Source organism: Phyllopteryx taeniolatus, chromosome 10 (assembly GCF_024500385.1).
Source record: "Phyllopteryx taeniolatus isolate TA_2022b chromosome 10, UOR_Ptae_1.2, whole genome shotgun sequence".
In the NCBI taxonomy this organism is placed as follows: Eukaryota; Metazoa; Chordata; class Actinopteri; order Syngnathiformes; family Syngnathidae; genus Phyllopteryx; species Phyllopteryx taeniolatus.
This window is the reverse complement of record NC_084511.1, coordinates 15741501-15754622: the sequence shown is the minus strand read 5'-3', so window position 1 is coordinate 15754622 and position 13122 is coordinate 15741501. Positions and strand designations below refer to the sequence as shown.

General features: G+C 44.2%; 1 protein-coding gene across 2 annotated transcripts; it reads right to left on the bottom strand.

Moving 5' to 3' along the window:
* Window positions 1-708: 708 nt before the first annotated feature.
* Window positions 709-12574, bottom strand: npy7r (neuropeptide Y receptor Y7). 2 transcript variants are annotated; one of them, XM_061787274.1, is made up of 3 exons: window positions 12435-12574; window positions 10400-10551; window positions 709-8615 (listed from the first exon to the last, which is right to left on the bottom strand). In XM_061787274.1, the coding sequence occupies exon 3, from the start codon at window positions 8561-8563 to the stop codon at window positions 7448-7450; it is 1116 nt and encodes a 371-aa protein (XP_061643258.1). In that variant the 5' UTR covers window positions 8564-8615; window positions 10400-10551; window positions 12435-12574; the 3' UTR covers window positions 709-7447. The 2 variants fall into 2 exon arrangements, with proteins under 2 accessions (XP_061643258.1, XP_061643257.1); XM_061787273.1 differs by lacking the exon at window positions 12435-12574 and adding an exon at window positions 10934-11343.
* Between the last annotated feature and the right edge of the window lie 548 nt (window positions 12575-13122).

Below are 13122 nucleotides of genomic sequence, written 5' to 3'. Positions count from 1 at the left end.
CAAGCGCAACAAAAACTGGATGGATAGATAGTACAGTATAATAATCTTCACTGCCAGGCCTCCATGTTAACATGGATATTTGAATTCAAGTCATTGGCAGTGAATGAGTTTTAAATGGTATATGTTTGCGCCAAATTAGTGAAGAAACTAGCTCGCTGATTCTGAATTAACAATTAACTACAGTAAAGGCCCACTGTATCGCGGGTCACTTAGATTTTTTTTTAAGTGTTATGACAGTTTGTTAATCTATTTTTTTTCTTTTGCAGTGTTTCTACTGTACAATATTTTGGTGTTATCCATTGTTCTTGCCATCTCGATATATGTGTTTAATCAGAATCAGAATCATATTTATTTGCCAAGTATGTCCAAAAACACACAAGGAATTTGTCTCCGGTAGTTGGAGCCGCTCTAGTACGACAACAGACAGTCAATTGACAGAGAACACTTTGGAGACAGAAAGACATTGACAAAGAAAAAAAACAGTCACTGAGCAGTAAAGGGTTGCTAGTTATCTGGTAATGCCGGTACATTTTTAATTAATACATTTTAAATGTGTTTGTATTGTTTTAAAAGTGTGTTTAAAGACCTTAAAAAAATTCAAGTGGCGTAAATGCTATAAAATCAGGTCAGGGTGTATTTAAATAGGGTATTTCTTTATTACAGATTGTCAATTATCACGAAACCTAACCCCAGCGCTGGAGAGGGGATAACTGTACTTATAATTCTCATGAAATGTTGTTTAGAGTGGACTGCATGAGACAAATGTTGTGTATCAGTAAAACAAACACACATACAAACAAACAAAAAAAACAACAGTAACAGAGTGGCATATTGGTTAACAGAACAGTGCGAATGTGAATCATACTAAAGTGGGTACTCTGTTTATTTTTTTAAAAAAATTATAATCACCTTTAAGCATTTTCCACTGGGGAACAGATGGCTAATGAATTTTGAACAATGACAATATTCCTCAAAGCATCTGAAAAAACATGTAATGCATGGCACATTGCATGTCTTTTTTTCTACAGATGATGTAGGTCAAAGACTGCAGCTTCTATATGTGACTCTCTGGAACATAAAGGAATATGTAGGCTAAGCCATGAAATCCATCCTGTGGGTGTATAGATACAGTATTACTTCTCTGGCTACAGGCATTTTATTACCAGGAAAATAAAAAAACACCAATGTGTGACCCACAATTGTTCTGTTTGGTTTTCAAATTCTTTATTTGCTGTTAAGTTCTCTGTTTCATTGTTCAGAAAGTTACTTAGCTGAGCAAACTGTTCTTTTTTTCCCCGTGACTGTCTCTTTGGAAGTTTGGTGGTTGCTTGTCACCACAAGGTCTTGTCAGTGGCTATTACTGTATTTACTCACACACTTCTTACCTTGACACAGTTGTGACCAGAGGTTTCTGTTTGACATGGTGTCACATTTTCTGACTGGGAGTTTAGCTCATGGGTGTAAGGTGTGTTGTTGATAAAACACAACCAGCAAAAGCACATGCAGCTCAGCAGCTGAGAGTTGAAAAACAAAATAGAGAGTGAGTCTTAATCTAAATACCTTTTAAGAGCCCTCCGACACATTCTTCAAGACACTTCATTGCACTTCATTCACATTATCCCGTTTCTCACTTCCTTTAAAAGGAATCATGCTGGTGCATCTGATCTGGAGCACCTTCAAGTCAACATAATTAACTTCCTGTGGAGAGAGAAGCAGCAGCAACCTTCTGTGGACACTTTATATTGATTCAAATGTCACTCGGTTTGCACTAAACGCCACCACAAAAAAGTCAGCAAATAGATACATTTGTGTTTTAAAAGTAAAATTGGCCTTGTAATCACAAGAACATAGCATCTTCCTATGGGAAGCAGGAACACATGATTAAATAAATGCAGATGACTTTATAATTAAGTGGACATTACTTATCAACAAGTCATTTACATTAATAAGGAACACATTACATAAATAATTAACACTTGTGAGAATCATTTGAATACACTGGGTTCACTATGAACATTCACAAATTAAATACAGTAATTGCACAAACTCAAGGTCAGATCGTTGAGTTTAAAAGGCTGCTTTTGTAAAAGGGATGGGCATAACAATCGAGTCATCAAACTCAAGGTCCGAGGCAAATCATGTGTCAACTTCCGCAATTCTTGCTTTGTTACCAAACCCCCTTTTAAGTTAACTTGAATCATAGTTGAAAAAAATATTGTCCTTTGACTCAGATTTAAAAAATAGTTGTGTATATGTCATAATATGTTGAGGCAAACAAACATTTATATGGCTTCACAGTCATAACGGCCCTCCGAGGGAAACCATAACTACAATATGCCGTGGCACAAAAATTAGTTTGACACCCCTAATGGATCGTAAGGAATTCTGACTATTGTGGGTAATCAACTATTGATTAATCACATCTTGAAACAACTGAGGCAAAATGCTGTGCATTGCTTGGCTGCAACCAACAGAGGCACTGTTGATTCAGTCTCAACTAGTTTGTGGCCTATCTTACTGGCCTGGAGACTAGTTGGCTACCTGATGGCGACTTGAGTCTCAGGTGGTTGCGGAGATGTCTCTGTGATGTCTCCTGGAATCTTTTAGAGACTAGCCGGATTGCCAGTGAGTTGCCGAGAAATCAAACATGTCCAATTTCACTGGATACATTTTGGCAACTCCCCTATATGCTCGCTATAGCGAAAAATCTTAACGTAGCTCAATGCCACAAAACTGCAATCAATCATCACCCAAATTTATATGGACATATCTACCTGTGCCCACCTCAGCCTCTGAAAATATCAGAACGATCGCCCCAATATTTTGGATTTTATGGACGTTAAGCGTTTTTGCTCATTATATAGAAAAAGCTTAACGTCACTTAATGCCCAAAACTTTGATCAATCGTCAGCAAAATGTAAATGCGAATCTCTAGTTATGCTCACTTCAAACTCTGAAAATATCAAAAAGATGGCCCATATATTTGGGATTTTATGGACGTTAAAGCATTTTCCAATATGTGTATATAGAGAAAAATCTTAACGTTGCTTAATGTCATAAAACTGCAATTAATCAATCACCAAAATGTATGTGGATGTCTCTACATATGCTCACTTCAATATAACACCTCTGAAAATATCAGAACAATCGGCCCAATGTTTTGGATTTTATGGACGTTAAAGCGTTTTCCTCACAAGAGGACTGTCCCGGTGTCCGCGCTTCGCCGGCTGAGCATGGAGCACGCACGCACACACATACACACACACACACGCACATTATATATGTTATATATCTAATGCACGCACACACACACACGCACATTATCTGTGTTATATATCTATTTAAATAATATATATACTGTATATAGGCTTATATCAGCGATTTCTGGGTAAAATGTTTGTCACGTTGTCCGGAGACGTCTCCCAGACATCTTCCTGGTGAGAGCGTAAGCTATATTTTGGTCTCTCTGGTCCCGGGGTCGCCGCGGTTGATCAGTCTCGGCATCATGGTGACATCTCTGCCAGTGAGATAGGCCCTCATTGAAGAACAACATGACATGGGAGCTACTTCCACGCTATGTCAACTCCTCCTAACCAGGGATGGACTTACCATTAGGCAAGCACAGGCAACTTCCTGGAGTCCGGAGATTTCCAGGGGCGCATAAACGTCTCATAAAAACTGATTCATAGTTTTATTTGATTTAAAACAATGTTTAATGTTTTAGTCTTAATTCACACGCTTAAAAATACATGAAAATGCTTATTCTATTATCATTGTCTCAAGCGTCCCCATTGCCTCTCATGCAATGGACTCCTCCATTATCTTACTGCACACGTGCTGACTTAATTCAGGACAACTAATTTGTTGGCACGTTGTGATAAAATTGAAGCAGAGCGATTCCAGTGGAGTCAAGAAGGTGAGAGAAAAACAGTTTTCATAAGAACTATCAAAGGTTTCAACCTTTACTGACACCGAATGTGCGTAACCGACAAGAGCCAGAGCCAGACGCTCTTGTCAGTATCAGTATCACTGGTACAGCGGTCGGTGTCGACTGAGGAGGCAGTAAAGATGAAGTGGAGAGTGACATAAGTGACACTTCATCGAGAAGATATGAGTATTGAAGAGGTCGAAATGGTAAACCATATTAAATGTTGATTAATATTCTTATCAATTACAGTTAAAGCGTTGAGAGGATTCACTTATTGGACAATAATCCTCAAGAAGGATTTCAAGGTCTTTAGCTCAGGAGAAGAGAATAATTTTCTCAAATTTACACTTTTTAATTGATGATGAACATTAATATTCATTATTTGATGTGGAGGGCAATGCCAATATGGGGGGCACAAGCCAGTGCAAACTGTAGGCCGGTCCCAAGCCCGGATAAATGCAGAGGGTTGTGTCAGGAAGGGCATCCGGCTGAAAACTTTGCCAAACAAATATGATCGTTCATCCAAAGAATTCCATACCGGATCGGTCGTGGCCCGGGCTAACAACGTCCGCCACCGGCGCCGTCAACCTGCAGGGTGCTGGTAGAAATTCAGCTACTGTGGGTCGAAGTCAAAGAAGAGGTGGACAGCGGATTCTTCAGCAGAAAGAGAAGAGGAAAGCACAGAGCCTAGAACTGAATGTGGGGACTTTGAATGTTGGGACTATGACAGGAAAATCTCGGGAGTTGGTTGACATGGTGGTTAGGAGAAAGGTTGATATATTGTGTGTCTAGGAGACCAGGTGGAAAGGCAGTGAGGCTAGAAGTTTAGGGGCAGGGTTTAAATTATTTTACCATGGTGTAGATGGGCAGATAAATGGAGTCGGGGTTATTTTAAAAGAAGAGTTGGCTAAGAATGTCTCGGAGGTGAAAAGAGTATCAGATCGAGTGATGAGGCTGAAACTTGAAATTGAGGGTGTTATGTATAATGTGATGAGTGGCTATGCCCCACAGGTAGGATGTGACCGAGAGGTGAAAGAGAAATTCCGGAAGGAGCTAGACGAAGTAGTTCTGAGCATCCCAGACAGAGAGAGAGTCGTGATTGGTGCAGATTGTAATGGACATGTTGGTGAAGGAACTAGGGGTGATGAAGAAGTGATGGGTAAGTAAAGGAAAGGAACTTGGAGGGACAGATGGTGGTAGACTTTGCAAAAAGTATGCAAACGCCTGTAGTGAACACTTTTTTTCCCCAGAAGAGGCAGGAACATAGGGTGACCTACAAGAGCGGAGGTAGAAGCACGCAGGTGGATTACATCTTGTGCAGACGATGTAATCTGAAGGAGGTTACCTACTGTAAGGTAGTGGTAGGGGAGACTGTGGCTAGACAGCATAGGATGGCGGTGTGTAAGATGACTCTGGTGGTGGTGAGGAAGATTAGGAAGACAAAGGCAGAGAACTATGTGGTGGAAGCTGAGACAGGACGAATGTTGTGCAGCTTTTCGGTAAGAGGTGAGACAGGCTCTTGGTGGACAGGAGGAGCTTCCAGAAGACTGGACCACTGCAGCCCAGGTGATCAGAGAAGCAGGCAGAAGAGTACTTGGTGTATCTTCTGGCAGGAAAGGAAAGAAGCAACCTCACAGTACAGGAAATCATACAAGGAAAAAGGTTAGCCAAGAAGAAGTGGGACACTGATAGGACCGAGGAGAGGCAAAAGGAATACATTGAGATGGGACATAGGGCAAAGGTAGAGGTGGCAAAGTCCAAACAAGAGGCATATGATGACATGTATGCCAGGTTGGACACTAAAGAAGGAGAAAAGCATCTATACAGGTTGGCCAGACAGAGGGATAGAGATGGGAAGGATGTGCAGCAGGTTAGGGTGATTAAGGATAGAGATGGAAATATGTTGAATGGTGCCAGTAGTATGCTAGATAGATGGAAATAATACTTCGAGGAGTTGATGAATGAGGAAAATGAGAGAGAAGGGAGAGTAGAAGAGGCAAGTTTGGTGGACCAGAAAGTGGCAATGATTAGTAAGGGGGAAGTTAGAAAGGCATTAAAGAGGATGAAAAATGGAAAGGCAGTGGGTCCTGATGATATTCCTGTGGAGGTATGGAAGCATCTAGGAGAGGCGGCTGTGCGGTTTTTTACCAGCTTGTTCAATAGAATTCTAGTGCGTGAGAAGATGCCTGAGGAATGGAGCAAAAGTGTGCTGGTGCCCATTTTAAGAACAAGGGTGATGTGCAGAGCTGTGATAACTATAGAGGAATAAAGTTGATGAGCCACACAATGAAGTTATGGGAAAGAATGGTGGAGGCTAGACTCAGGACAGAAGTGAGTATTTGCAACAGTATGGTTTCATGCCTAGAAAGAGTACCACAGATGCATTATTTGCCCTGAGGATGTTGATGGAAAGGTACAGAGAAGGTCAGAAGGAGCTACATTGTGTCTTTGTAGATCTAGAGAAAGCCTATGACAGAATACCCAGAGAGGAACTGTGGTACTGCATGCAGAAGTCTGGAGTGGCAGAGAACTATGTTAGAATAATACAGGACATGTACAAGGGCAGCAGAACAGTGGTGAGGTGTGACAGACGAATTTAAGGTGGAGGTGGGACTGCATCAGGGATCAGCCCTGAGCCCCTTCCTGTTTGCAGTGGTGATGGATAGGCGACAGATGAGGTTAGACTGGCATCCCCGTGGACCATGATGTTTGCAGATGACATTGTGATCTGCAGTGAAAGCAGTGACCAGGTGGAGGGACAGTTAGAAAGATGGAGACATGCACTGGAAAGCAGAGGAATGAAGATTAGCCAAAGTAAAACAGAATATATGTGCATGAATGAGAGGGGTGGTGGGGGAAGAGTGAGGCTACAGGGAGAAGTGATAGCAAGGGTGGAGGACTTACAGACAGTGGCACTGAAGAGACAACAGGAAGCAGAGCTGGAGGAGGCGGAAATGAAGATGTTGAGGTTCGCTCTTGGAATGACCAAATTGGATAAAATTAGAAATGAGCTAATCAGAGGGACAGCCAAGGTTTGATGTTTTGGAGACAAAGTTAGAGAGAGCAGACTTCGATGGTTTGGACACGTCCAGAGGAGAAATAGCGAGTATATTGGTAGAAGGATGATAAGGATGGAGCTGCCAGGCAAGAGAGCTAGAGGAAGACCAAAGAGAAGGTTGATGGATGTCGTGAGGGAAGACATGAGGGCAGTTGGTGTTCGAGTGGAGGATGCAGGAGATAGGCTTACATGGAAATGATGACGCGCTGTGGTGACCCCTAAAGTGACAAGCCGAAAGGAAAAGAAGAAAATTTGATGTGGAGGGCCCCGTGCATGGGTTGACATGCGTTATTTTGCTCAGTACAACACTGAAATGGAAACAGGAGTTCAGAACATTAAGAGAGCATGAAGGAGAGAGATTCTCTCGTCCCATTAGAAAAATATTGAGGAAATTTTGTGAAATGCCCATTCCTACTTTGCACCATAAGTGCCGCAAAATAGCAACATGTTCAAATGTCTTCTCACACGGCAGCTGGCGGGTGTCCACCATTACGACCGTTGAGCGTCAGCCGCCTCATAGAGCGAGTCCTGACGGAGCCTTCGGGGTGGAAAGAATCCGGCTTATCCTCACAGCAGAAGACCATTAAGAATCCATTTCTGTAGTTTTTATTCATCCAGCCGTAGAGGAGCGGGTTGGCAAAAGTGGAACACATAGCCACAATATGGAACACTGTGTATATCAGTTTATATTCCTTGAAATTGAGAACCAGGTCCAGATCACTGGCCAGCTGAAATATGTGGAAGGGGAGCCAACAGATGGCAAACACCACCACCACCAGAGCCAACATCTTGGTGGTCTTTTTGCGGCGCATAATGCTATCGTTGCGAGTAGATGGGCTGATGTGATTCTTCAGCTTGACCCAGATGCAAATATAAGCATAACTGATGATCGCTAGAGGGATAATGTACTGTAGGAGCAGCATGGAGAGGCTGTAGATGACGCCGTCCCGGTTGGTCCCATAAGGCCACTTCTCGGAGCACACAGCGATGTGCAGATTAATGGAGGGGATCTCTTCATAGCGATACTCTCTGAAGATGGCCAAGGGTGCCGCCAGGACCGCCGAGATAGTCCAAGTGAAAGCCATGATGAGGAAGCTGGAATGCCACGTGAGGCGCTGGCCCAGGTAGAAGACGATGCAGCGATAGCGCTCCAGGGCGATGACTGTCAGGGTTAGGATGGACACGTGCACGCTCAGTGCCTGGGCGAAGGGCACCATGTGGCACAGCACCGCTCCGAACATCCACTCGTCTAGCAGGGTGTAGACCAGCGTGAAGGGGAGGCAAAACGTGTCAACAAGCAGGTCTGCGAGCGCTAAATTGGCTATGAAGAAGTTTGTCACTGTTCGCATGTTCCTGTAACGAATGATCATGTAAATAACAAGAGCATTCCCGAGAAGCCCCAGCAGGATGATTAGGGAATAAGCTGTGATGAGGGTGATCTGCACCCCGAGGTGCTTGGTAATGTCTGTATGGAAACCATGATGGTCTAAATCCATGCTTCCGTTGGGCAGAGTCCACACGCCGGTTTCATAAGCCTCCCATTCTCCTGTGCTGTTAGATGTGTCTGGGGGGCTCATTTCTTCCCCAGGTTGTCCAAACACCTGAGAGGGAAACAGGCACGCCTTACTTCTGTCAAGGACAAAAAACAGCAAAGAAAGTCACGGCAAGCATATTTGTTTTTCTATAACAATTACTGTCATTTTTACTACACTGAAAGCATACAACATGTCACAATTCATCACATTCAGCATCCCCACCCCCCAAATCATCATGGCATATACCCTGAAGAAAGAACAAGAATTTTTAGTCCTAATCCTTCAGTGGCCTACCACGTTCAAACTCTCTGAACTGAAAGTGAACCTCAGCCTTATTTATTTCAATGTGGGTCATTTAAACATCTTTACTGTTTATTTCCAAGTAAACTCCATTCCTGTTTCTCTCATTATACAAAATATCATCAAATCAAGTAACCTGAAGCATTCCAGCCCTGACATGAAGGTAAATAAAGTGGATATTTACTTGCTCCCCACCCTTTTATTGCATAACCATCCATCCATCAGTCCATCCATTTTTTATGCTCACTAGGGTCGTGGGTGTGCTAGTGCCTATCTCAGCTGACTTCAGCTGAGAGGCAGGGTACACCCTGAACTGGTTGCCAGCCAATTGCAGGGCACATATAGACAAACAAATATTCACACTCATATGCACACCTACGGTCAACTTAGAGTCTTCAATCAACCTGCCATGTTTTTGGAATGTGGGAGGAAACCCACGTATGCACGGGGAGAACATGCAAATTCTACACAGGCCGGATTTGAACCCGGGTCCTCACAACTGTGAGGCAGATGTACTAACCAGTTGTTCACCATGCCGCCTATATTGCATAAACACTCAATCCAAACTATGTTACGAAAAACCCTAAAGCAGCGTAATTTGTAAAGTGTAATTGATGCTCTTCATGCCTCTTGTTGCAGTTGTCAGCATTTGGTTCCACCTGCTTCCACTCCAAATGAAATACACTCATCAGTGGAATCGGATGAAAAGTAGATGCTTGTGTATGCAAGATTCACCAATTATGTGCATTTTGCTATTTTTCTTAAATTTGTGTTTATTTAGTTTGACACCGTGGAACGGTAGACTGGTTAGAGCGTCTTCCTCACAGTTCTGAGGACCGGGGTTCAAACCCCGGCCCTGCCTGTGTGGAGTTTGCATGTTCTCCCCGTGCCTGCGTGGGTTTTCTCCGGGCACTCCGGTTTCCTCCCACATCCCCAAAACATGCATGGTAGGTTATTTGAAGACTCTAAATTACCCATAGGTGTGAATGTGAGTGTGAATGGTTGTTTGTTTATATGTGCCCTGCGATTGGCTGGCAACCAGTTCAGGGTGTACCCTGCCTCCTGCCCGAAGATAGCTGGGATAGGCTCCAGCGCTCCTGCGACCCTTGTGAGGATAAGTGGCTCAGAAAATTGATTGATGGATGTATGGTTTGACACCAACCCCCGTGCCAGTTTATAGGCTACATGAAACAATGATGGTGTCATGTCACTTCAATGCACCAGAACTGCAGATGCACTATTTTCCCCTCACAAAAAAAAAAAAAACATTTTTGAAAGAAATGCCATTAATTATTATGCCAAAATGTACTCTACAATGTCATTGTTTTACTTTATGAAGACACTTTAGGATTTATGCTTTGTTTCAGAAAAATACACTACTCAACAAATTAGGCATGGTGATGCAGCCTTGATGACCTTTTGATAAAGCGGCATTATGCAAGGTAAACTGTTTCATTATTTCCATTTGGGTTCATGCACACGTGTTTCACATTGGTAGATATGCTTGTTTAAAAAATTTAAAGTCATGCAGCCATTAGCTGTGACATATAAAAGGCAATGTAACACACAATAACTTACCGGAGTTTTGCATGAGCAGTCTGCGTATGCGTCCTCTATTATTTTTATATCACAGCGGGGAAGCTGCAGGCGACACGAGTACTTTACGAAGCATTGAAAACGTGTTCATGGCTTAATGTCCAAACAAGCAGCCAATGCGTCCAATACACCCGCTGCAGCGAAATCCAGAATAAAAGAGTCAGTTATTCCATAGCAATGACCATATGACAAAAACGTATGTATCCAACTCCGTGGGTAAATTCTCTCTATCCAAGTGAATACTAGGTTTCCATATACGTCATACTTACACATGTTCGACAGGTGCAAATTCACAGATAAGCAAAGCGTGATTGAAGCGTATTGTTTTGGACTTCTTTTTTTTTTTTTTTTTTTTGCACTCTCAAATCTAACCCCCCCCACCAAAAAAAAAAAAAAAAAAAAAAAAACTATTTGACGCTGGTACAAGTATTGTCGAACAATTCCTGGTTTAAAATGATACATTTGTGTCACCAGTCCACATTCAAAAGTTTACAAGCACGCGAGTAGTGGACTCACCTTTCGCTGTATAGCTCCTCTCCAAAGCGTGTCTTCGACAATGGCATGAAAAAAGCCGAGCTATGCCAAGCTCCTCCCAAGCTGCGCCTGGTGCGCGTCTTGGTGGTTTAGCGTTGCGTTCCCGAGGCGGTAGCGCGACGTAAGTATCAGGCAGGTCGGAGCCAAACCAGACAGGACAATTACCTTTCAGAAAGGTCTTCATCGTCAAGTATGAGCCATCGATTGGGAAGTAAACCCGAGCCATATGGCACAATTAAGTATAATCCGCGTACTCATAATCAAATAGGTACACCCAGAATCTAGAATCTAGGACGACAACGTTTGAACTGCTCACCCCCTAACCATAATATGCATTAAATTATATATATATATATACTCCCCGTACCTGCGTGGGTTTTCTCCGGGCACTCCGGTTTCCTCCCACATCCCAACAACATGCATTAATTGGAGACTCTAAATTGCCCGTAGGCATGACTGTGAGTGCGAATGGTTGTTTGTTTCTATGTGCCCTGCGATTGGCTGGCAACCAGTTCAGGGTGTACCCCGCCTCCTGCCCGATGACAGCTGGGATAGGCTCCAGCACGCCCGTGACCCTAGTGAGGAGAAGCGGCTCAGAAAATGGATGGATATATATTATGTGTTAAACATAAATAAAAGCAGAATACATCCATCCATTTTCTGCGTTGCTTCTCCTCACTAGGGTCGCGGGCGTGCTGGAGCCTATCCCTGTCATGGCCCTGTGTTTCATGTTGTTTTTCTTTATGTTGCAGTGTCTGGGTGGGCGTGGACATCGGCGACGCACCTGTCATGCATTGTAATCATCAGCCTTTTTAGGGGGCACCGTGACAGTGTGTGGGCGTCGGAATATTCACTCGTTTTTGCCGCCGTTCTGACCGCTGTCCAAATTTAGGCTCAATACGATTATACCACACGGACCGTTTGTCGTGTCTCCCTGCGTTATCTGTTTTTGATTCTCTCTGGTTGTGAGTTCCTTCAGTTTCGTATGTCTCGCCATCACATGCTCTGCCATATAATTAAAATTGTTCGGACCTCTGACCTGGAGTCTATTTTGTGGGATCTGCTCTTACGGCATTGCCGATCGTGACAGAATATTCCGACCAGAAATGGATCCCACAAACTCCGACTCTTTTCGCCACGCGTTGGCAAGTCAGGGACATTTGGTAGGTAGACACGAGACATCGTTACACGAGCTCAGGGAGGCAATTACGGCGTTAACGACCCATCTTAGTACACTGAGTTCTCGGGTTGATCAGGTGTGTGCACTTGGATTACCTCGGGTTCTGGCAAGAGCACCCGCCACCAACACGGTGGGCGCGGTGCCACCCGCCAGGGAAGCTTATCTCCCAAATCCACCTCGTTATGCTGGGGAGCTCGGCGGATGCGGTCAATTTATTTATCAATGTACCCTAGTATTTGACCAACAACCGGTCACGTATGCCCAGGATAAGACGAAGGTGGCTTTTATAATGAGTCTACTTACGGGTCAGGCGGCATCGTGGGTGATGGCGGTCAGCAGCGCCAACCCAGCGTTACGTTCCTCCTTCCCGGCATTCGTATCTGAACTGAGGAGAGTTTTTGATCACCCCGTCAAGGGCAAGGAAGCCGGTAGTCGGTTGTTGGACCATTCCCAGGGGGACTTGTCAGTAGCCGAATACTCCATTTCGTTCCGCATCCTGGGAGTAGAGAGTGGATTCGACGATGTTGCGTTGAGCGGCATTTTTCGTCGGGGACTCTGTCCTGCCGTCAAAGATGAGTTGGCGCATTTTTTTGAGTCAGCTTCCCCGGGACATTCTTCGTCCGCCATGGAAGACTCCGCCTGTGTTCCCCCATCCACCTCCGCGTCGACGAGGGAGCCGGCCCTGGCCGTGGAGGAGCCGATGCAACTCAGCGGGGGGTGACTGGCGGAGACGGAACGTCGGAGACGCATGAGAGCGGGGGCGTGTCTGTACTGCGGCCGACCAGGACACAAGGTATCCACCTGCATGGCAAGACTTTCACGGGGAAGTGACGCTACGCGTTCCAAGCAGAGCGGCCAGGTGGTGGTGACAGCACCTTCTGCCTCCGGAAAGAACGTCTCATCGTGTGAGTATTTTGATGAAGACTTGGTATCCGGTGAATTGAGAACTGGATCGAACAAGAGACTACAATTGCCGGGCAAAGTATCTGGA